Source organism: Pelobates fuscus, chromosome 3, assembly GCF_036172605.1.
Source record: "Pelobates fuscus isolate aPelFus1 chromosome 3, aPelFus1.pri, whole genome shotgun sequence".
Lineage (NCBI taxonomy): Eukaryota > Metazoa > Chordata > Amphibia > Anura > Pelobatidae > Pelobates > Pelobates fuscus.
In genome coordinates this window covers 52,614,542-52,638,790 of record NC_086319.1, presented here as the reverse complement: position 1 = coordinate 52,638,790, position 24,249 = coordinate 52,614,542, and the positions used below count along the sequence as shown (strand labels likewise).

Below are 24,249 nucleotides of genomic sequence, written 5' to 3'. Positions count from 1 at the left end.
GTGTCATACTTGATTCTGGCCTCAACTTTCAGCCTCACATCCAGCATGTTACCAAGTCCTGTAGATTCCATCTTAAAAACATAGCCCGCGTCCGCCCCTTTCTTACGCAAGATGCTACTAAGGAGCTTGTCCATGCTCTTGTAATTTCCCACATGCATTATTGTAACCCTCTCCTAATTGGTCTTCCCAAAAATCATATTGCCCCGCTGCAGTCTGTAATGAATGCTGTTGCCAGACTGATTTTCCTCTCACACCTCACCCCTCTGTCAGTCCTTACATTGGCTTCCTGTATCCTATAGGAGTCAATTCAAAGTGCTAACACATACCTGTAAAGCATTGACCGATTCTAGCCCCTCTTATATCTCTTCACAGATCCATAGGTATGCCCCTTCTCAGTCTCTCCGCTCTGCCCATGAACTTCTCCTGTCCGCTGCTCGCACGTGTGCGGCCAACTCACGCTTGCAGGACTTCTTGTGGGTGGCTCCCTTCCTATGGAATTTTAAGAAGTGCCTTAAAACCCATCTCTTTAGGAAAGCTTATGGCCTCCCAGAGTAACCTCTACCTTACATACCTGTCTCTGTCTCTTGCTCTCTCCTATAGGGCAGCACTTTACTCTCTCCTCCAGCTCTGCTTTACTCCCACCTTATTTGATTGATATTTTCTGTCCTAATGTGTTTTACACCCCACCTCCAATAGACTGTAAGCTCGTTTGAGCAGGGTCCTCTTCAACCTATCGTTCCTGTAAGTTTTCTTGTAATTGTCCTATTTATAGTTAAATCCCCTCCTCTTATAATATTGTTAAGCGCTACAGAATCTGTTGGCACTATATAAATGGCAATAATAATAGTGTCCCGTAACTTTTATTTATATGTATAATTTTGCTTTCAAAGTGAAACCTTTGTCTTCAACTTTTTTATTTATTTACATTTTTGTATTAAAATGTGTTTAATGCTTGTTACATGGTGAGATGGAATCATGCCCTCTCTGTATGTATACTGTATCAGTGATTTAAGTGTTCCATATACATAACATTTCAGTAACAATAGGGCAAATATAATAAAATCTATGTGGATTTGCACACAGCTGACAGGTGTTTTGGATTTGTGCATAATTGATATATGTACTTTATATTTTATAAAAATATTTATTGTTTTGTAAACATTATTGATGATTTATTATCTATTCTATTTATTTTTATTGTATTTTGAATAGTAAGTATTATTAATGAGTGACTATTGATCATTCTATTTATTTTTTTGAATAGTAAAATTACTGATGTTTTATTATGATTTAATGTGACATTTCAATTACAGTCCAAGGTAGCATTGCATTGAGAGCCCTGGACATCCCATTGGTATTGGGATACTTACCCAGACTTTTACCACGCCATGTGAAAAGTTTACTAATGGTCGAGCAAAAGCAGCGTGGAAATGAATCTAGTAGCTCCCACGACCATCTTTCAGATATTTTACCAAAAATTGAAGACTTACTATGTTCTGAACCCTGGAAGCTTGGTTTTGGATTGGTAAGTGTATTTTATGCTTATTTATAGACTATTTAAAGAAATAGGAACCAAAAACCCTTTTTTAAATAGACAAGTTGAGGAATGTTTAAAAAAAATTCAATATTCAGACATGCCTAGGATGTTGGAGACTTACCCCAAAAAGACTCCGGTAAGGTAAGAGATGCTGGGATTCACTTTGAACCCAAAGTAAATTTTTAGATTTTACGCCAGAATAGCCCGGTTAGAAACCTTCTCCAAGACCATTCTGTTGTCATAGAGAAAGTGAATGAGCAGGGACCCTCCCGGCTGTCTGATATACTAAAGTGCTTTGTAGTACTCTAGACGAGTAAAGTGTTGCTTTTATATAATAATTCATTAAAGTCTGATTTACACCTCTATATACTCCCTCCTGCTGTGCACTTCTGTAATGAATGCAGAGACCAGGCTAGGTGCAATTAAATATACATTATACACTATAGTCACCTAAATTACTTTAGCTAAATAAAGCAGTTTTAGTGTATAGATCATTTCACTGCTCAATTCACTTTCATTTAGCCACACATAGCCACACCTCCCCTGGCTATGAATGACAGAGCCTGCATGAAAAAAAAAAAACTGGTTTCACTTTCAAACAGATGTAATTTACCTTCAATAATTGTATCTCAATCTCTAAATTGAACTTTAATCACATACAGGAGGCTCGTGCAGGGTCTACATAGCAGGGGATAAGAACATCTTAATTAAACAGAACTTAAATAGGGCTAAATAGGGCTCTCTTTACATGAAGTGTTTATGGAAGGCTGCGCAAGTCACATGCAGGGAGGTGTGACTAGGGTTCATAAACAAAGGGATTTAACCCCTTAAGGACACATGACATGTGTGACATGTCATGATTCCCTTTTATTCCAGAAGTTTGGTCCTTAAGGGGTTAACTCCTAAATGGCAGAGGATTGAGCAGTGAGGCTGCAGGGGCGGGGCATGTTCTATACACCAAACTGCTTCATTAAGCTAATGTTGTTCAGGTGACTATAGTGTCCCTTTAACTTTACGTGAAATTCACTTTAAATTTCCTTTTGACTTTTTGTGAAATAATCCTGTCCTGTTGAATTGCAGCTAAGGGGGTTATATCAAATCTTGACTTAGGGTAGTGGTTACTTATGCAAACAAATGTGCCAAAATGTGTGTTTTTGTTTTGTGTTAAGCATTTTAGTGTCACAATAGAAATATTTTTCATTGTGTATGTTTTAGGCATGTTGTAAGAGTCAAACTATAAACATTGTAATAAAATCCTTTCTCATTCCAAGTGTAACACTTCAGTTATTTAAAGGGACACTATAGTCACCCAGACCACTTCAGCTCAATGAAATGTTCTGTGTGCCAGGTCTCCCAGGTTTTAACCCTGCAGCTGTAAACATAGCAGTTTCAGAGCAACTGCTATGTTTACATAGCAGGGTTAATCCAGCCTCTAGTGGCAGTCTTCCTGACAGCCGCTAGAGGCACTTCCCCGACGCTCAATGCGAAAATAGCATTGAGCACACAGAACGAGAAAATGCTGAGAAATGCTTTCCTATGGGCGTTTTTAATCAGCGCGTACGCATTCGGCTCCACTTGGGAGCCGACGTCAGAGGGCGAGGAGAGGTTCACCAGCGCCGAAGGAGCCTGGCGCTGGTTAAAGGTAAGGGGCTAAAGTGGTTATTAACCCCTTCAGCCCAGTGGGATGGGGGCCCTGAGGGTGGGGGGGGAACCTAAGGATTATATAGTGCCAGGAAAACAAGTTTGTTTTCCTGACACTATAGTGGTCCTTGAACATTTCATTCATCATAATTTCCTTTCCCTGTGAATCCTTGTTCTCTAGATTTGCCTGAAGTGTTTTGGACAATCTTCAAAATCTGCACAACTGGTAGATCTCTTCTATCTAGCTGTTGACCGTTTTCCAGTTAAGGACATTATAACTTCCCTGGAAACAGAAAATAAAATTGCAAAACCTAGTCCAAAGTAGTATTTAAAAAAAAAAAAATAATATTAAAAAAGGATCTACATGTCCATCTTGGCTACTTTGACGTAATTTTCGATTCACCACACTGTTTAATGAAGAAACCACCTGTAAAGAAATTGTAACTGCATTTTCCATTGTGTCTTTGTTTATACAGATCGTCAGTAGGGAACTAAAACTTTATCACTGTGAGGCATCCTGGGAAAACTTTCTATCATGTGGCTCTCTTGTGAATAACATTCCTGACCTACAGAGACATGCACTAATTATTTATAATGAACTGAAGAGAAAGTGCAACGAATTGGGGGACACCTACATCGAACAGACCGCTCTTACCAAAGCTGTATCAGAAAGCATGGCTGCAGATCTAGCATGGGATGCACTGAAGTTTTTAAAAGATAATGGTATTGTGATAATGGAAGGCCAGCGGGTTTTTCTCCACAATCTTTACCGGTATGAAATGGATATTGCTGAATATATCCATGAACTTATAGTGAACGAATCCCAGATATTGAATATTGAGCCCGAAGAAGTGTTTAGATTTGCTTCTTTTAATCAGGCCAAAGAACCTGAAGACGACTCTAATACAGAGAATGAGATTGGAGTCTCCTCCAGTTCTGATCAGACTTCCGATGAGTGTATAAAAGCATTAAAGATAATGGACTGTCCTTCTACCAGTGCAAACTCTTCTTCAGCCGTTTTGGATGAGGACCAGGAAAAAGCTGTCAGACTGATATGTTCTAACCCAGTAACGGTCATAAGTGGGAAAGGAGGATGCGGAAAAACCACTATCGTGAGCCTTGTGTTTAAATCCCTGATTTCGAAGGAAGATGAAGAGGTTGAAATGTCGTGTAAAGCATTTGAGAGCGATATGAATATGTCTGATGAATGGATATGTGACAACATGCCGCATAACTTTAAAAGCGACGGTCCTATACGTTTTTTACTTACAGCACCCACAGGGAAAGCAGCATCTCTTTTAAAGAAAAAAACTGACCTCCCTGCTGCTACCTTGCATCAGGTAAATACGGCATTAGAGGGGGTATGTTACATGATTAGTGGTTTTACCAAATTAGCAATGCTGTGCTATTTTATTTTCCAAAATTTAGATTTTTTTTTTTTTGCTGGCACAGCCAGTGTAGAAAAACTACAAAAAGATTTATGGGTACAATATCCCTGGTCTCATTCATGGGAGCTAACAAGTTAATGGAATTTGGTTACTTTTAGGCTGTTTATAAATAGCCAAGTTATCAAACTTTCTACTGTTTTTTAACAGCTAGTTGAATTGAAATGAAAATTATAACTGAAATAATTGGACTTGGCGTTTGTGGATGGGTTTCGCATAGATAACTTTCTGTTTAAACAGCCGAATGTGGACATTTAAATGCCATACTGCTGCCTTTTGCTATTTCAGCAATATAGTCATCTCACTGTGCCATGCTAAAGCTCAAAAAGGTTATTTAGGTTTCTGTAAAAAGCAAAGTTTAGATGGTATTATTCAGGCAAAATAACTTTTCAAATATATTGTAAAATAATCATGGCAAGATTTTGTTTTTAAATCCTTTGTGATGATGATCACTGTACAGAATATATCACTTACATTTTCTGGAACCCAACGTACCCTGTATGATGGCCTCCAAAAATGCTGTATTTTTGCTTGTCTTGCCGTCATCCGTAATATCAGGCTATTTCTTTTTCCCTCTCTTGTGAGGCCTCATAGAAATAGCCATGTAGAGGTTTTCTAAAAAATGCAATTGCATGCTCATCATAGGCAACGAGCATTCAGTTTTACATGTTGTAGTAATCCTGGTGTGATGGTGCAAAGACAAATGACATTCCGTAGAATGTTGATAAAGATGAAGGTAAAATTGCAGCTCCAACCTACCAATCCTCCCTAATACACAAGTATGTCCCGTCGAGGCCCCTGCTCTCTCCCGAAGACCTACATCTATCCTTTATCCTCTGTCCATGCTCCCACATCTGATGCTCGCCTTTAAGTCTTCTCCAGGGCTGCACCTTTTCTGTGGAACTCCCTTCCGTTCTCCGTTAGACTTTCAAAATCTTTGAAAACACACTTCTTCAGGAAAGCATATCATTTAAACTGTTAGCAGGGTTTTCCCCCACCCACAATGACTCCTCTCCTGCAACTGTCAAAAATAACGTAAGTTCTCAGTGAATACTTTTCTAGCAACCTATTTCATTACCCCTACTTATACCCTTTGTGCCACTATACCCCACTCCCTCTAGCATGTAAGCTCATTGAGCAGGTCCCTAAACCCCTCTGTTCTTGTGTGTCCACTTTCCTGGTTACAATTAGGTGTCTGGTAGTCCATCCATTGTACAGCGCTACAGAATCTGCTGGCGCTATGTAAATAATAATAATAATTTTGTGACTTTCTTTAGGTGACCTGCAGTTACTCCCGTTGGAAAAAACATCATGAAGAGAATCCTGAAAGCAAGACAAGGTGGAAGTTCTCCAGAGTGGAAGTTCTGGTTGTAGATGAAGGAAGCCTTGTATCTGTTCATATTTTGAGCACTGCTTTAAGATTACTTACTCAATATGGAAAGTTGACGAGATTAATACTACTTGGTATGTTTCCTCCTTCTAAATATCTTATTTTCCATATTGGGAACGTGGCCCAGACCGCGGTCGTGTTGAGAATAAGGCGGGAGACCGGCCGCGTCTCCTGCCTCAGATTAGATAGCAGGCCGCAAGGGCCTTCATGCCCCTCAAAACGTTGAGCAAAGCGTGTCAAGTTGGTCTAGGAGACTGTCAATGCTGTCTCCACAAGTCATGAGGCGATTTCAGCTGCTCAAACTAATTATTTCTCATTTTTTGAGCTTATATCACAGGATTATCTGAGGAGGTCCCTTAGCCCGCGTCCTGCTTGCTTGGTGGTCAGGCCCCACCCCCAATATTTTAACTTTTTAATGTTTTTACCATAACTTTTTTCCCCTTCACTTTGTTTATTGGTTATTTGCTACTATAAGTTGCACATTATTGATGTAACTAAAGTGTATGAAAATATTGCGCTTATAGCTTTAGCTATACCGAAAAGACCAGCAGTACTGCAGGTGTCTAGGGTACCTGGGTAAGAGGGAAAGCTGAATTGGATGGTGCCCGTGGCTCCTGGAACCATAGCAACAGCAATGTTTAACAATTTAGAACATCCTTCCCCAAGAAAACATGCACATATTTTTGTCTGTATATGACAAGCTGCAGATCTGCTTTCTCCAGCCTTTGCAAGCCCTATCTGCTTTCCCAGGCACCGTCTTTCAGTCTGTGCTGAAGACATTTCCAATATTTGAGAAGCCTCTATGCTGGAGCGGTGAGCACTCTTTTATGGTATTCCTATGCTTCTCAATAAGCTGTTCTACAAGTCACAGAGAATGAGGAAGGAATTGGCTAGCCCGCGGATCGACTGCTTTCGTTAGCTTTGTGGAGCTAATATCCATGGCTGTCTGAGTGACAGTCAGGAAGGGTTTTCTGCCCCAATTATAAAAATTTTGACTTTGATTGAAATGATCACTTTTATACACTGTCACAAATATGACAGACTCCAGAAATATAATAGGAAATTACTAGGATAAGAGCGCAATGTGATAGACTTGGACTAGAATACTGAAGAATAATGTATGAAAATGGAAGGTGCTTACTTTTAGGATATGCGCATGTCACTCCACCTAAAGTGAGGAATCATATGGCATATCTTGATATAAAAATAACTATAGTTAGGCTAGCTATGTAGCTGTCCCAGAATGTAAATAAATTAAGAGCAGTTCAAAACTTATTGGTCGCATAAGGTATGGACAAGCTAGTCTCGTATTCTTAGAATCATTAGGACTTAGCGGCTTCTAGTGAGCCCCATGCTTCTATCCTGACCCATAGACCTTTACAAAGGAACAAAAAACATTTGCTGTAGGAATAGCATGATGACCGGGAGCAAGAGAACCTCCTTACATCTTACTTGGACCTCAACGTAGACATGTATGCTGCTGGTTTTAGAGGTCTTATGCCAAGGATTGATTGACAGGAAGGGGTGTGACCATATTTAAAAAAATATAAAATGAAAATCTATATATCTGCTTGCATGTTCTGCTAGCACAATCTAGCGACGAAATGCAATTTTAACCTAAGTAGTGTGTGCCGTGACAGGTACGCTTTATTTCCATTTCATGATATTTTACTGGTAGTCTATGGTTCAAAAATGTTATGCAACATGTCTCATACATTGCCTCTTTTAATTATTGACAGGAGATGTTAGACAATTACCCAGCATTCAACCTGGAAACCTGCTTGCAGATATATTTACAGTTCTACATAAAATGAAGTGGGCAGTTGAGCTTAGAACGAATCACAGAGCAGAGTCCCAGCTCATCGTGGACAATGCAACAAGGTAAGAACGAAGCCTCTAAGCAAGTGAAACCCATATAAATGTGCTCTGTCTTTCTTTGATAGAACGGAGAGACTATACATAATATATCTAATATATCGGATAATTGTCTTTGAATATATCTCGCCATTGCTCATTATAAACAGAATATTTTAGAATACTGCTGGAAATCCATTTCCTGGCTTCTAGGACCAGCTTCTAAAATATATGATCTTTTAACAAGTGAAATATGCCTGTTGTCTAACTCAGTGTAATTTTTACAAAGGTTACTGTCATTGTTAATAATTCTCATGCCATTCTTAACATTACCCAGTTTTGTACTTTCCCAACGGCGTACATAATGATCAGATTGTTAGATTTAGGTATGCATGCTAGAGAACTTTAAGATAATACTTATGAATATAAATAAAATATTCTCACCGTGCACGTTTCTGGGAAAATTGATGCTGATCGAAATCCGAGGGCACCCATGAGTATTAAAAATATACAGACTGCATTGTATAAATGTATAGTCCAATGTTCCTGTACTACTGATAAGTCACTTTGCAAGGCTTTACCGTCTCTGCATTATTAAATATATGGAAGAAAATAAATCCAAATATATTTTGTACAGACCGTGCCATCAAAGTGTCGTAATATTTTCTCAGCCTTTATATATCAATGAAACAGGGAAGCCTGTAATCCTGGCTTCTGATATTCATATATTCTGAACAATAAGTGCTATAGATTTTAAAAGTTAATCAGTAAGATTTTTCTCCATTTTTATGAGCTATTCTCAGCACCACGGTCTTTGTGAAACGCCTGGGCTGGCACCTTGCTTAATAGAAGTTGCCTGTGTTACAATTGTATTCTTGCGTTTGCGTCAGAACACAAAACAGGACCTTCTGATCAACTAGATCCGCTGAGTACCTGCGCTGATTTTGGTATGCACAGCTACGCTAAAGCAGAATCACATTATCACAGCAACTCATACCAAGTTTGGACCTTGGTTACTAGCTAGGAGCCATTAGTTCACACTCAATGAATAATGTCCAATCTAGGTACAGTGGGACCTCCGTTTACAAACGCCTCAGTTAACATAATTTTTGGTTTACAAATGAAAATCCATTGAAAAGGCCTCGGTTTACAATTTTTTTTTTCGCAATACAAAATTCTCCCCCAGGATGCATTGCACCTGGGAGGCTTATAGCACCGACCCCTGCATGCTGGAGCCTGTGGGTAGCACGTGGCATCGAGTGTGCAGGTGTTGGAGCGGCTTTTGCATCGAGTTTTGGAGCCATTCTTGAAATTGTTTGCAGTTGTTTTGGGACTTTTTGGTGCATTTCTCAAGCTGTGGAAAGGTAGGGAGCTGAGCGTTGTTGTTTGCATGCCTTTTATTATGGGATCTGCATTGTTGGTTGGTTTCCATGCCAGCTCATTTTGAATTTTTTCTGACCTCCAGAACGGATTAATTGGTTTTCAATGCATTCCTATGAGACACCACGTTTCGGTTTATAAATTTTTCGCAATAAGAAATGTCCTGGAGAACGCATTAAATACGTAAACCGAGGTCCCGCTGTATAATTATGCGGACATGTGAATTTACACTTAACAGATTTTGAAGCAGCACAAGTGCCAATCAGAATCCGTTATCAAACTAATTATAAATGGCTTTTCTGCAGCGCCAGGAACCCCTGACACCATAAGCACTAAATTGCACAGTTGTGTCCCTTTCAATTAAAAAGAATAGGGTAATAGAAAATGCAGATGGTTTTCACAGAAGCCGCTTAACGCTATAGGTTGTTTCCTTTAGGTTAGGGGTTCCCAATCCAGTCCTCATTACCCCTTACCAGTCCAGGATTTAGGGATTACCCTGTTGTGTCTAAAGTATTTTTTTTTTTTTTTTCTAAAAACACTTTACACACAACTGGGTAATCCCTAAATCCTGGACTGTTAAGGGGTACTTGAGGACTGGGTTGGGAACCACTGCTCTAGGTGATGGGTGACTTAATTCAATGGGAAATAGTGTAGGTTACGTGAAGTCATGCAAAAAAACACCCTGTTTATAAGGTGGGGAACTTTTAAAACATGTCGTTGCAGCTGTTAATACATTAACGTTGCAGCTGTTAATAGAATTAATACATTCTATATTATAGACTTTGCTATATGCGTGTTTTTTTTTATCCAGAATTTCTCAGCAAAACCCAATTGAGTTTGATGCTGTAATAGATCTCTCCCGTGGTGTGGAAGTTGAAATACCCAGCGACGATAAGAAATTCATTTTCATTTCTTTGCCCAATGGCAGTGACTATGGTAAGCCTTTCTAATGGAGCAGGACATAGTTGTAATTTATCTAACTTTCCAATTATCATGCCATTCTTGCAAACAATTCACGTTTTTTATGTATATATTTTGTGTGATCATCCGTCTGTGGACCTGCATTAATTATGCTTTGCTTCAATCTAGCAATTTATTTTAATATTTTTCAGTTTTCTTTTTGTTTCTCCCCCTATCTTTTTTTTTTAAAGATTTGACCTATCTTGTAAAAGAGATACCTTCGGTATACCACAACGTCTGTACTGGTGTGGAATAGGAGATTATTTGCTAAGCTGTGAATTGATGTGAACTTAAAGTGAATTTAAAATTCTAGAGCCCAAAAGGTGAATTGGAAAAAATTCTAATAATTCTTGGTTTTCCATTTTGTCCTACAAACTGAAATTCCATTTGAATTCTCACTTTGGTGAATAACCTTGACAGTATTTTATCATTAATCACCAGTTGTTTTTTACAACAAGTCTTGTCATACCCCTTTAAAACAAATAATGGTAATGTAGTTGGATCTTTTTATTAATTTATGTTTTTATCTTCTATATCCATTATAATTTATACTCAGATCTCCAGATTGCCATAGAGAAACTTCTAAAGGAAGGACCAGGTTTACAGGATGATAAAACATCTCAGTTTATTGCATTTAGAAGGTAATTATTCATTCGGCTGGTAATTTTTTTTTTTTTTTATCCAGATAGTGCAATTCCTTGTGTCTCACATTAAAATAAAACACTCTACCGAATCATTTTGAGGTATACTATGTAGAAGTGTAGGTTTCATGTCTGTAGGTCCCAGGTCCTCATTAACCTGGCGATTGAGGTATGGAAGGCTCCCTTATCTAATAGGCTGTGGATTTAGGTTGAATTTAATAAACTGTTAGGACCTTTTAGCTCAGTTTTGAGATTGACTTGGACTTGCATTCTCGTCTCTCTGTATGCTGATGAGGATAGCTGTCTTTTTTCTCCTTATAACTTTTGTTACACTGTAGGTTAATGCTGCTGGCAGAGCTAATGTCTAGGTACAATCTCAGGGTATTCTTTAAGTGTGTTTCTGAGAAAACAGAGCCTTTAGCTTTTCCGACACATTCAGTTATCTTAAAGTAGCACTGTCACGCCAAACTTGCCTTTCTTCTATTGTTTCCTCTTCTCTTCCACTCTTGGAATCTGCTCTTCTTTTAAATAACAAGCGGAAACTCTGCTGATACTTAGTAATATGTGTCTATTTTTCATTGAATCATCTTTACTAGATTTCAGTGGGACACTATAGTCACCAGAACAACTACAGCTTATTGTGTTTGTTCTGATGAGTTGAATCATTTCCTTCAGGCCTTTTTCAGTAAATACTGTTTTTTCAGAGAAAAGGCCGTGTCTACATTACAGCCTAGGGATACCCCCACTGGCCACTCCTGGACACTTTGTGTAGGAAAAACTCTATATTCAAGGTTTATCACACATGAAAAGTTTCAAAAACATGTATTCTTCCATCATGTCCTAATGTGTTTTATACCCCACCTCCTATAGACTGTAAGCTCATTTGAGCAGGGTCCTCTTCAACCTATCGTTCTTGTAAGTTTTCTTGTAATTGTCCAATTTATAGTTAAATCCCCCTCTCATAATATTGTAAAGCGCTACCGAATCTGTTGGCGCTGTATAAATGGCAAAAATAATAAAGCCAAAGTAAAATGACAAAGGACGTGGATAAATAAAAGCATAAGCAAAGTGCACATAACGTACATAATCCACATAACTTATTCACCAACTGATTTTTAGCAAAACCACTTTGTCAAAGTGTTTATGTACATTTAAAATTAACGGGACACTATAGTCACCTGAACAACTTCAGCTTAATGAGGTTGTTCAGGTGAGTGCTACAGCTCCCTGCAGCCTTTTTCTTGTAAGCACTGTATTTTCTGAGAAAATGCAGTGTTTACATTGGAAGCTTGGAACACCTCTTGTTGCAGTCAATCAGACGGCCACCAGAGGGACTTCCGAGTTCAGAGGCCCTAAAAAGGCCTCATTCACGTCGGACGTATTCACGCATGGGTGAATACTTCAGACGGGCTATCAGCACACAAAGCACTGTGAACGCGCTTTGTGTGCTGAGGCTGTCAGCACTGCTGTGGGAGTGGCTTCAGCTGACAGCTGAAGACCGAACCCACAGGGACTGTTTCTGGCCACAATGGTGGTTGGGGGGGGGGACGGGGGACGGGACCTACTCTCCTTCCCCCCCTGGCCCCCACCCATGGGCGGTGGGTGGGGGACATGAAGATAATGAGGGGGGGGGGGCCTACTGTCCTCCCCCTCTTCGGCCCCCACCCCTGTGGGTGGGGGCCCTAAAAATAACAAAATTGGGGGGACCTTCTGGCCCCCACCCCTGTGCGGCGGGTGGGGGCCCTAAAATTAAAAATAAGGGGGGGACCTACTGTCCCCCCCCCCCGCTCCCACCCCTGTGCGGCGGGTGGGGGCCCTAAAAATAAGAGGGGGAACTACTGTCCCCCCCGGCCCCGGCCCCTACCCCTGAGCGGCGGGTGGGGGCCCTAAAATTAACAATAAGGGGGGGACCTACTGTCCCCCCGGCCCCCACCCCCTGAGCGGTGGGTGGGGGCCCTAAAATTAACAATAAGGGAGGGACCTATTGTCCCCCCCGGCCCCCACCCCTGAGCGGTGGGTGGGGGCCCTAAATACAAAGGGGGGGGACCCTAGTTAACCCTTTCCCCCCCCCCCCACCCAAAAAAAATGATCTCCCTACCTACCCCCCTCACCCTAAAAATAATGAGGGGGGGACCTTTAACTAAAAACCTGTAAAAAAAAAAAAAAAAAGAGATAAAAACAACTTACCATTCGATGTTTTCTTTCTTCTAAAATCTTCTTTCTTCAGCCCCAAAAAAGGCCAAATAAAAAGCCATAATAACGGACGCAATAAAAAAAAAAAAAGAGCGCAAAAAAAAATCCATGTTCACCCATGGAGGGCTCCGCGCAGACTGAGCTTTGCAGGGCGGGGGAAGGCTTATAAAGCCTTGCCACGCCTTGCAATTAGGCTAAGAACACTCTGATTGGCTGGTTTAAGCCAATCAGAGTTCTCTTTGTCATTTTACACAGCGTGGGAAAATTCCAAAGAATTTTCCCACGCTGTGTTAAATGACACAGAGCACTGTGATTGGATGGATTTCATGTTGACAAAAAAGGGGGCGCGGCATGGCTGGGAGCTCGGCGCTGGAACGGAGGTAAGTTTTTAATATAAAAAAACCTCAAATTATTTTTTTTGCAGAAAGTACATATAAAAGCAAGACCTGTCTGGGGGACCTGTCTTTCTTGCTTTTATATGTTGACTATAGAGTCCCTTTAATTCTTATACTGTGTGTTCGTGGTTGTCAGAGTGTGCCTTTAATAACTGCTGGATTCTTAGCAAACCATATTGGCATGATGGCATAGCAGCTATTCATATGATGCCATTGAAGCTTGTTACAGACTGGAGTACTGATATCTGCAAGGAAGGGTAGAGCTTAAGATTCCATAAGGGAGTATCAGGAATTCAGAATAACACCGAAATATGGAGATGGCGGCACAAAATTGATTTAAAAGTACCTATACAATTACCTTCTTTTTTTTTATTTATTTTTTTTATTTATCAAAAATGAATCCTGTACAAAATCTTAATATCAAAAATTCCAATATATCTCATATATGAATAGGGACATTTTCAATATTATTATATGTCACCAAACAATAAAAACATATATCGACATTGACATCAATACAGAAAAAAACAACAACAAAAAATATATAAATACAATAGCAGAAATTGAGGTTTGCTATGATTAATCTTAAGGTAATTAGGAAGGTTCTAGGAAACAAAAACAGCATATTAATGCTAAATATCCCTTTTCCTGTTTCCTATTCCCTATTCATTTCCCTTTACCCTCTTTATTCTTTTTCTTTTATTGTACGGGGTTTTTATATACCGGTATGTCTCAATTACCATACATTTTCTCCTTCTAACAAATCTTTTTAATCCTTCTAACACTATCTCAATCTTTGTACATGACCACCATACATGCATATAATCAGCATATTGATCCCCACATCTCCCAACAATTATGTAGAGCATTTGGAAATATCCTATTAATACTTTTTGGGGACTCTATACCAACGATTTACCAATTTATACTGTGTTTCATTAAGGTTCAGACAGTGTATCAATCTATAACATCGATTTAATGCCTTATTCCATTCTTCTTCATTAATTTGGACCTGTAAATCCTCCTTCCATCTTATTATAGCACTAATTGGGGCATCTTTTTTAATATTTTAATAATTTCAAGACATTTTGTTATTAAATGTTTATAATAATTTTGTCTAAACATTTTGTTAAAAATGTCGACGATTTGAGAATTATCATTAATATACAATTTATCATTTAGAAAACCTTTAATTCTGAGATATTTAAATATTTCTTGATCACCAAGATTAAATTCTGTTTGGAGTGCAGAGAAAGATTTTATTTTATTTCTCTCTATTAAATGATGAATTTCTATGATTCCTTTATTTATCCATGGTTGAAGGTCTATATTTTCCGTTAAGCCACTTATAATTTCTGAAGGTAGACAAGGTAAAACCTTGTCTTTTATCTTAGCCTTATTTTTAAATATATAACAATTTGCCAGAATATGGTTTAAAGCTATGTTCCCTTCTATTATGTTTGAAGATTTCAAAAATTATGTAATTTCCAAGTCTTGAGGTTTAAAATGTTTCATTTCCATTACCATTTCCATTACCAACTGACATTTAATGTGGATGAGTGCAAGATAATGCATCTTGGATGTAAAAATCCAAGGGCAGAGTACAGAATATTTGATGGTCCTAACCTCAACATCTGAGGAAAAGGATTTAGGGGTAGGCAGACAATGTAATAGAGCAGCTGGAAATGCTAGCAGAATGCTTGGTTGTATAGGGAGAGGTATTAGCAGTAGAAAGAGGGAAGTGCTCATGCCATTGTACAGAACACTGGTGAGACCTCACTTGGAGTATTGTTCGCAGTACTGGAGACCGTATCTTCAGAAGGATATTGATACTTTGGAGAGAGTTCAGAGAAGGGCTACTAAACTGGTTCATGGATTGCAGGATAAAACTTACCAGGAAAGGTTAAAGGATCTTAACATGTATAGCTTGGAGGAAAGACGAGACGGGGGGATATGATAGAAACATTTAAATACATAAAGGGAATCAACACAGTACAGGAGGAAACTATATGTAAAAGAAGAAAAACTACCACAACAAGAGGACATAGTGTTAATTTAGAGGGGCAAAGGTCCTCTCAATAATATCCGGAATGATTACTTTACTGAGAGGGTATTGGATGCACGGAAACACCTTCCAGCTGAAGTGGTAGAGATTAACACAGTAAAGGAGTTTAAGCATGCGTCGGATAGGCATAAGGCTATTGTAGTTATAAGACAAGGCCAGGGACTAATGAAAGTATTTAGAAAATTGGGCAGACTAGATGGGCTGAAATGGTTCTTATCTGCCGTCACATTCTATGTTTCTAAAAGCTCTATTTATTTGTGATATCACCGCAAGGGCTAATATAGCCGCGTCTGCATATTCTTGAATAATTTTTATACCCAAATATGTAAATTAAATTATATTAATCTTTCAGATAATTTATTTGAGTTCTGGACATATTTAAGGAGATATATTTTATTTTATTTAATTTGTAGTCAGATAATAAAGAATATTCTTTTATACAATCCATATTTCCCGTCTATTGATTTACAAGGATCTTCAACAGTCAATAGGATGTCACTGGCATGTAATTTAATTATCTGTGTATATATTTGATTAAATCCTTGAATTTTAGGATGGGTTCTAATTTTCCTGGCTAAAGGTTCTATTGTGTGGATATACAACAAGGGTGATAAAGGACACCCCTGTCAGGTTCCATTCGTTAAATAAAACCATGGTGATATAATTTATAACTAAGAGATACATGGTCAAAGTTACACCTCTCTTCCCCCAATCATCTGTCAACACAAATGTACAAGACGTCAAGATTTGTTTTGTTATGTTTTTTCTCTCATAGTTAATGGGAACCGGTTTACAGCAACACTGTATTAATGTAAACGTTCATTGCGTTTCTGTTGTATCAAAGTAAAACATTTGTACACTGCTATAACTTTAAACCTGTACTAACAAATGTATGTAAAGTGAAACATGTAATATGTAAAAACGAAATAAAAAGAAATTAAATAAAAAAAAAAAAAAACATGGTGATATAATACCAGATTATATTGTCTTCTGGTTTAGTGTATAGTGCCATTATTGCTTCAACGATTCTGCCATATATCCCCAGCCGAACACTGTCGAATGCCTTATCAGCATCCAATGACAGTCAGCTAGGGCACGCCATTTAATCGGGATGGATTTTAAATATATATATTTATATTCATAAATTTATGAGTTATCTCGTGTTCAGTTGGAGATCTTACTGGGACAAATCCTACTTGGTTACCGTATTTATCGGCGTATAACACGCAATTTTTTCCCCTGAAAATAGGGGGAAAATCGTGGGTGCGTGTTATATGCCGATATCCCATAATTACTTACCTGTCTTGAAGCGTGGGCCGGCTTCACAGGGCGCACCGCGGTACAGGAACTTCCATTTCAGGTTCCGGTTTCCGGCGGGACTGAAAGGAAGTGTGCACATTTTATCGTATTTTTATCAAAATCCCTCTCACACACTCTCTGTGCTTATGCATATATGTCCTTCTCCCTTAAACACATAATAGGACAATATTTATCAGTGAAAAAAATGAAAAAGAAAAAACAATATCGTTGCCCACAGCTTAGAGTGTCACTGTTAAATATCTTAGATTTTGTTATTGCAGTTAAAGTCTATCTTGATTTCCTTTTCCTTTAGTTATCTGAATGTCTATTTTCTCTTGTTTTTTTCCTTCTCCCCTACACCATTTATAGCAGAATAGACCAAATAAAATGTATCAAATAATTTCAGACATATATGGGAAAATCCCAAAAGATTTTACATCACTTATCTGGTTTCAGCTAGCAGTTTTTGGTCACTGTTCCTCTTTTCTCTCCTCTCCCCATTTATTCCTGCTTCACTTGTTTTGATCTCCAATATCTTTTATCTTATTTCTACTCCCGTCTTTGCCTCAGGGCGCCATTTCTCCACATGGGCCAAAAAACTAAATTCCACATGGGCCAAAAAACTAAATTCCAGATACAGCTTCAATCGGTAGGGATATCCCTGTACTTTCTCTTGTTTTTTAGCTTCTTTAGCTTCGGGTTCTGGGAGTAATCCTGCTGGTTACCCAGACTCTGCTCCCGTGATAATTTGTTTAAGGGGGGGGGGGGGAAAGGGTAAGGAAATTCACGGCGTTCATTCCCTGGTCTCCTGCCTCATATTACCCGTGACTGCTCCACCTGTCCGCGTTTGTGGCGTCGTGATGTCACGTCATTGCTCTCTCCGCCCTCTCGAGATGGATGCTTTCCACACCTTAGTATACAATTACCTTCTGTATCACTAATTAATACATGCAGCAACAACAACAAAAAACCCTGGTAAACAGATTCCTAACAAACAACGCATACATTGGTGCACAATATCCATTAAAACAGTACACAGTTATCTTGCAATATATCTCTTGCCAATAAAAACAAATTAATCATCCACTAAACTGATGTGCAAAATATATTTATTTGGTATTGCACACCAACTTTGACTAATTTGTTTTTATTGGCAAGAGAGATATTGCAAGATCGGAATGCAGTTTAGGCTATCGATATTCCACCGCCAAGCACTCCAGTCAATACATTTGAAAGGTTAATCGATTTTCCATCCGGTGTCTCTTGATAATTGCTTTATCTCCTATTTCTTTATTTTTTTAATGTTTGTCTTATCTTTGTTTTTTCTTCTAGGAGAGATTGTATGTTAATAAATGAACTCTGCTGTAAACATTATTCTAGACATAATATCAAGTAAGTTATTTTATGTATACGTGTGTTGTCCAGGGCAGGTTTTTAGGTCTCCCCCCACAAACTCCCTTCTTTGGTAGGCCATTGATCTTGTAGAATAAATTTTACTATGTAAAAAATACTTGTTTTTCCATTCAGGTCATCACAGAACCTTTTGAGTTATAGGGACTGGGGTAAAGTATTGATAAAGAATGGTTTATGTGATAAACAAGCGTGAGAGGAAGGGATATTCTGGGAAAGAAGTCATGTTCAGGAAGAGAGAGACCTTTGAAGCAAGAGAGAAGAATAAAGGAAGCTACTCTTTAATATCGTCTGATATTCCCAAATTTCAGAGACAGTCCTGTAATCAGAAGACACCAAATCATTCTTCTGCTCCATACAATATCATGTTTTAGGGAGTTTCTCTTAAATGATTTTTCTATATAATAGTATTAGTATATTTAGTAACGGTAACATATTTAAAAAAACCTAAAATGTACCAGGGTTGCTAAGAAGATACCCCCAGCTTTATTCTACAACTTCCATGATGCCTACAGCCTCAAGGCCATTTTGTTGTTATCCTTTTTCCATGTTAGCAGATCTTCTCTCAACAACATTAGTAACATGGAATGGTGATCTCTGTTTTGTTTTCTTGCAGGAATCATAGGAATAAGTTTGACTTTCAATTTAAGGACAAGGTGTGCTGTACTAAAAACGCATATGTTAAAGATCTACGAGCAAAGTGAGTATCAGCCTTTTGGAGGTTGCTGTTAAACATGGTTGTGAAATTAGCCCAAATGTTATTTGATTACCACCAGTGTTGTGATCTGGCTAGCTAAGCACACAGGTTACCTGTCATTCATTAAAAGGATACTCTAAGCACCAAAACAACTTCAGCTTAATGAAGACGGTGTTGGTGTATAGATCATGCCCCTGCACTCTTACTGTTCAATTCTCTGACATTTAGGCGTTATTTTGTTTATGCAGATATAGCCTCGTCTCCTCTGGCTTTGTTTTACACAGCTTTCATAAGAAAAATGTCTAATTATTACAGCAATGTGTGTTTACTACAGAAGTTCTCATCTGCTTGGTTGATTGAACTTGAAACACATACAGGCAGCTGCTGTAAGCTCTACAATGCAGTTTTAACAGAGCAGAGGATACATGCTAAATTAAACACACTGTGCAAAAGGAGAGTTAAATATTTCAGCCCTTTTCCAGAAAAGTGAAGGAAGGTTGTGTCACAGCCAGGGTTGTTGCGGTTAGGGTTGCAAAATCGTTATTTAACACCTGAATGTGCTGACAGTGGCTCACTGCACTGCACACTTGACCTATTAAAGTTGGAGGGATGCAAAACACGCTGCCCTTATTATCACTTTAAAAATGACGATGCTTGGAGTGTTACTTTAACCTCTTTGCACCCTAGCAGATTGTACCAATGGTAGTTAAACTAATTCCCACAGCACCCTAGTAATAAATAAAACTCAAATGTGTTGTATGGTGTGTATATACACAAACACACATGTTCTGCTCCCCAGGGCTAAATTTTCCATTTCAGCCCAGTGTGTATGAATGTAAATATGCCTCAAAATTTCCACTAGCCATGGACAAGAGAAAATGTAGCATCTGTTAAATATGCCATGCACCCTTCAGGTCTCTAGCCGATTGACCTAAATTTAAAGGAACACTATAGTCACCTAAATTACTTTAGCTAAATAAAGCAGTTTTAGTGTATAGATCCTTCCCCTGCAATTTCACTGCTCAATTCACTGTCATTTAGGAGTTAAATCACTTTGTTTCTGTTTATGCAGCCCTAGCCACACCTCCCCTGGCTATGATTGACAGAGCCTGCATGAACAAAAAAAAACTGGTTTCACTCTCAAACAGATGTAATTTACCTTAAATAATTGTATCTCAATCTCTAAATTGAACTTTAATCACATACATGAGGCTCTTGCAGGGTCTAGCAAGTTATTAACATAGCAGGGGAGAAGAAAATCTTAATTAAACAGAACTTGCAATAAAGAAAGCCTAAATAGGGCTCTCTTTACAGGAAGTGTTTATGGAAGGCTGTGCAAGTCACATGCAGGGAGGTGTGACTAGGGTTCATAAACAAAGGGATTTAACTCCTAAATGGCAGAGGATTGAGCAGTGAGGCTGCAGGGGCATGTTCTATACACCAAAACTGCTTCATTAAGCTAAAGTTATTCAGGTGACTATAGTGTCCCTTTAATTAAGCTGCATTCCCTGTCTCACCCTTAAAAAACATTCCAGTAACTCTCAGCCTTGATCACTAAAGTATGAATTGTTGGAGATTCAAAGTAAGTAACTTTTGTTTTATGCCAAAATAGTGGAATTGCAAACAGTCAGCTATTCTGCTCTAATACTTGACATTAACTTTGAATTCCGGACTATTCACAGTTTAGAGAATAACATTGGCTATCCTATTAATTACAAGAATTTATAAGAACCTTAATACCTTGTTTATTGATCATTGTCAGGCTTCTTACAATTTTACTCAACTTCTCACTATTTGCCAGGAATTCCAGGGAGGAATTAGGGGAAGATATGAGCCGCACACAGTTGGTTAGCAACAATGAAATTAAAAAAGAAAAATCTACGACGAAGGCAACAAATGAAAGCAATTCAGAAGATCAGTCTAAAAAGGAACTGAGTGATGATGAAAGGCTGTGTAATGGAGAAATATTTTTTATAATAGATGTAAGTAGTATATATGATTTATTTTTTAAAGGGACACTGTAAGCAGTATAACCGTTTCATCTCAATGAATTGGTTATAGTGCCCGGAGTCCCCAGGTGCTTTTCCTCCATTTAATGATAAACAATTTTCAACCAATTTAACACTGAATAAATGTCCCTGGCCACCCACAGCTCAACCCCCAACTGGATGTATGGCCATTCAGAAATTAAACACTTATTCTAGCCATACCAGTTCATACCAGGATGGCGGCTGTGATTGGCTGATGTTTTGATTACCCAACACATTCAGCCAATCACTGCTGTCCATTACTGCTCAGGTCAATGCTTCCTCATTGGCCCTAGTAGCAAAGAGGGGATAGGCTGCTTGGGATTCTCGTTTAGCATTAAACCATTAAATACAGTTTAACACTGAACACGAAGATGGCACTAGAGGACTCCAGACGTTTTAACCATTTTAATGAGATGAAGGGGTTATAGTGTCCCTTTAATGGGGCACTCCAGGCTACAGTTGGCATCTATTTCTGTAATGCATTACATAGGTGACACTCTATAATTTGTGAATTCCACCGAAAAAAGATACTCACAATTTGCAGTGCATATCTTTCCTGCAAATCGATGCTCAGACTTGGAGGTAGCTGGCTCATGCCAATCCCAGCCTTCCCAAAGCTATCTATGAGAGTGCTACAGGTGCTTAATGAATCCCATAATCCCTTGGTTATGAGCAGTTTATTGAGTGCGTAACTCAGTAACTCACATTTGATGATTGATTAAACAGGTCTACATGTGAAGTCATCATCTTGATTTGGCTTTTAGATTACTAATAACTGTTGGTCAGAATTTATAACCAATTAGAAAACTTCAGCCTGTAGAGGGTAGCACTTTCTCCAAATACTTTATCCCAGAAATCAAAATAACAAAATCAACTTGTTTATGTTGGATACACACCATTTGCCAAGTATTCTATATAATTAGTCAGGGTTGCTACTTGGCAGGTCGTTTGCATTAACTTTCCTTGTATTCTGTAAAAATATTTATAGATGCAGAAATTGGAAAGCTGTATTAAAACTATTATAATGTTCATGATGGATCTTATTATTGACCAAACTTTTCTAAATATGTATGTTGTATTTTAGGATGTGGAAGAGAACAAAATCCGTGAATTAACTTTAAGTGACGATGATAGAGTTTATACTTTGGACTATAAAGCTCTAAGGAACCGAAGTGGTTTAAGGCATGCCTGGGCTAGAACTATTCACACATTCCAGGTAAGATCACTAGGTGAGACCTGTCTGGGCTAAAACTATACACACATTCCAGGTTAGATCACTAGGTGAGACCTGTATGAGCTAAAACTATACACACATTCCAGGTCAGATCACTAGGTGAGACCTGTCTGGGCTAAAACTATACACACATTCCAGGGTAAGATCACTAGGTGAGACCTGTCTGGGCTAAAACTATACACACATTCCAGGTCAGATCACTAGGTGAGACCTGTCTGGGCTAAAACTATACACACATTCCAGGTAAGATCACTAGGTGAGACCTGTCTGGGCTAAAACTATACACACATTCCAGGTAAGATCACTAGGTGAGACCTGTCTGGGCTAAAACTATACACACATTCCAGGTTAGATCACTAGGTGAGACCTGTCTGGGCTAAAACTATACACACATTCCAGGTTAGATCACTAGGTGAGACCTGTCTGGGCTAAAACTATACACACATTTCAGGTTAGATCACTAGGTGAGACCTGTCTGGGCTAAAACTATACACACATTCCAGGTTAGATCACTAGGTGAGACCTGTCTGGGCTAAAACTATACACACATTCCAGGTTAGATCACTAGGTGAGACCTGTCTGGGCTAAAACTATACACACATTCCAGGTTAGATCACTAGGTGAGACCTGTCTGGGCTAAAACTATACACACATTCCAGGTAAGATCACTAGGTGAGAGCTGTCTAAGCTAGAACTATAAACGTTCTGGAGTTTCTCATACAGGTTAGAGATATCTTCTTTAGTGGTCAGATTGGGGTCCGACGAGGAGGGGAGTGGGTGCACAAGGCCTAACTGGCATTGCCTCGTCCTACAACAGATTTGTAGAGGCTGCCCAGTCTGTCACTTTAGTTTTAGACATGCACTTTAGCATTGTGCCTATACAGTTGTGCTCAAAAGTTTGCATACCCTTGGAGAATTGGTAATATATGTACCATTTAAAGACAAATATATGTACAATTTAAAAAACAAACAAAAAAAAAACCAAGTGAGCAGGTAAAACACATTTCTTTTATATCTTATGGGATTCATTTTCAACTGTAGGTTATAACAGAATGACACAATCATAAAACAAAACATGGCAGCAAAGTAAAAAAACCTAAATGACCCCTGTTCAAAAGTCTGCCTACCCCTAGTTCTTAATACTGTATATTGCCTGCAGTCTTTTGTAATAGTTGTCTATGAGGCCCCTAATTCTTGCAGGTGGTATAGCTGCCCATTCTTCTTTGCTAAATGCCTCCAGGTCATTCAAAGTTTTTGGTCGTCTTGCATGAACCGCACGTTTGAGATCTCCCCAGAGTGGCTTGATGATATTAAGGTCAGAAGACTGGAATTGGCTACTCCTTCACCTTTTTCTGCTGTAACCACTGGAGGGTCACCGTGGCCTTGTGCTTGGGGTCATTGTCATGCTGGAAAGTCCAAGAACGTCCCATGTGCAGTCTTCGTGCAAAAGAATGCAAATTGTCTGCCAGTATTTTTTTTTTTTTTTTATTTTACAATTTTTATTTATTTTGTCAGTAAGCAACGTATTCAGGGTACAGAAAAGAATGGGATAATAATTAATAAGATTAGATTTGTACAGTTGCTCCTTATACCGGGGGAGGGTACATAACAGAGGAAGAGGGGGGGAAAGGGCCATGGGGGCAGGGCCGGCGCGTCCATAAGGCGGCACAGGCGGCCGCCTTAGGGCGCCACAGAAGGGGGGCGCAAAAATCCAAATCCCTGGCACCTGGCCAGAGACTTGGATTTTTAAATATTTCTGACACCCTAAGCCCACAGCAGCCGCCCCTCACAACTCACACACTGCCGGTGTTTTGAAGGGCAGAACTGCTGCTACGGAGTCACACTATGGAAGCCTGGATGCTGCAGGGTCTCCCTGAGGCATTGAAACAGCCCTGCAGAGGTTTCATTGGCTGCTGTCTGCAAAGCTCCGCCCCCTTGCTCTGTATCAGCCCTCCCATAACATGATGTATGTCACCAGACCGCGAGGGAGTGGGAAACAAGCTCCCACTCTGAAGGCTGGCTCCAGCTCCTACAGGTAGGAGCTGCCACAACATATATACAGCCTGTTACAGTGAGGA

General features: G+C 39.0%; 1 protein-coding gene across 1 annotated transcript in view; it reads left to right on the top strand.

The window, feature by feature from the left end:
• The window catches only part of HELB (DNA helicase B), a 41,266-nt gene that overhangs the window by 5,867 nt on the left and 11,150 nt on the right, over positions 1–24,249 (top strand). The window contains exons 3-12 of the mRNA XM_063447059.1: positions 1,314–1,525; positions 3,655–4,518; positions 5,901–6,087; positions 7,753–7,894; positions 10,059–10,183; positions 10,764–10,848; positions 18,133–18,192; positions 18,827–18,910; positions 20,709–20,889; positions 22,022–22,153. Of these exons, the coding sequence (XP_063303129.1) occupies positions 1,314–1,525; positions 3,655–4,518; positions 5,901–6,087; positions 7,753–7,894; positions 10,059–10,183; positions 10,764–10,848; positions 18,133–18,192; positions 18,827–18,910; positions 20,709–20,889; positions 22,022–22,153 (2,072 nt within the window). The remainder of the gene's footprint in view (positions 1–1,313; positions 1,526–3,654; positions 4,519–5,900; positions 6,088–7,752; positions 7,895–10,058; positions 10,184–10,763; positions 10,849–18,132; positions 18,193–18,826; positions 18,911–20,708; positions 20,890–22,021; positions 22,154–24,249) is intronic.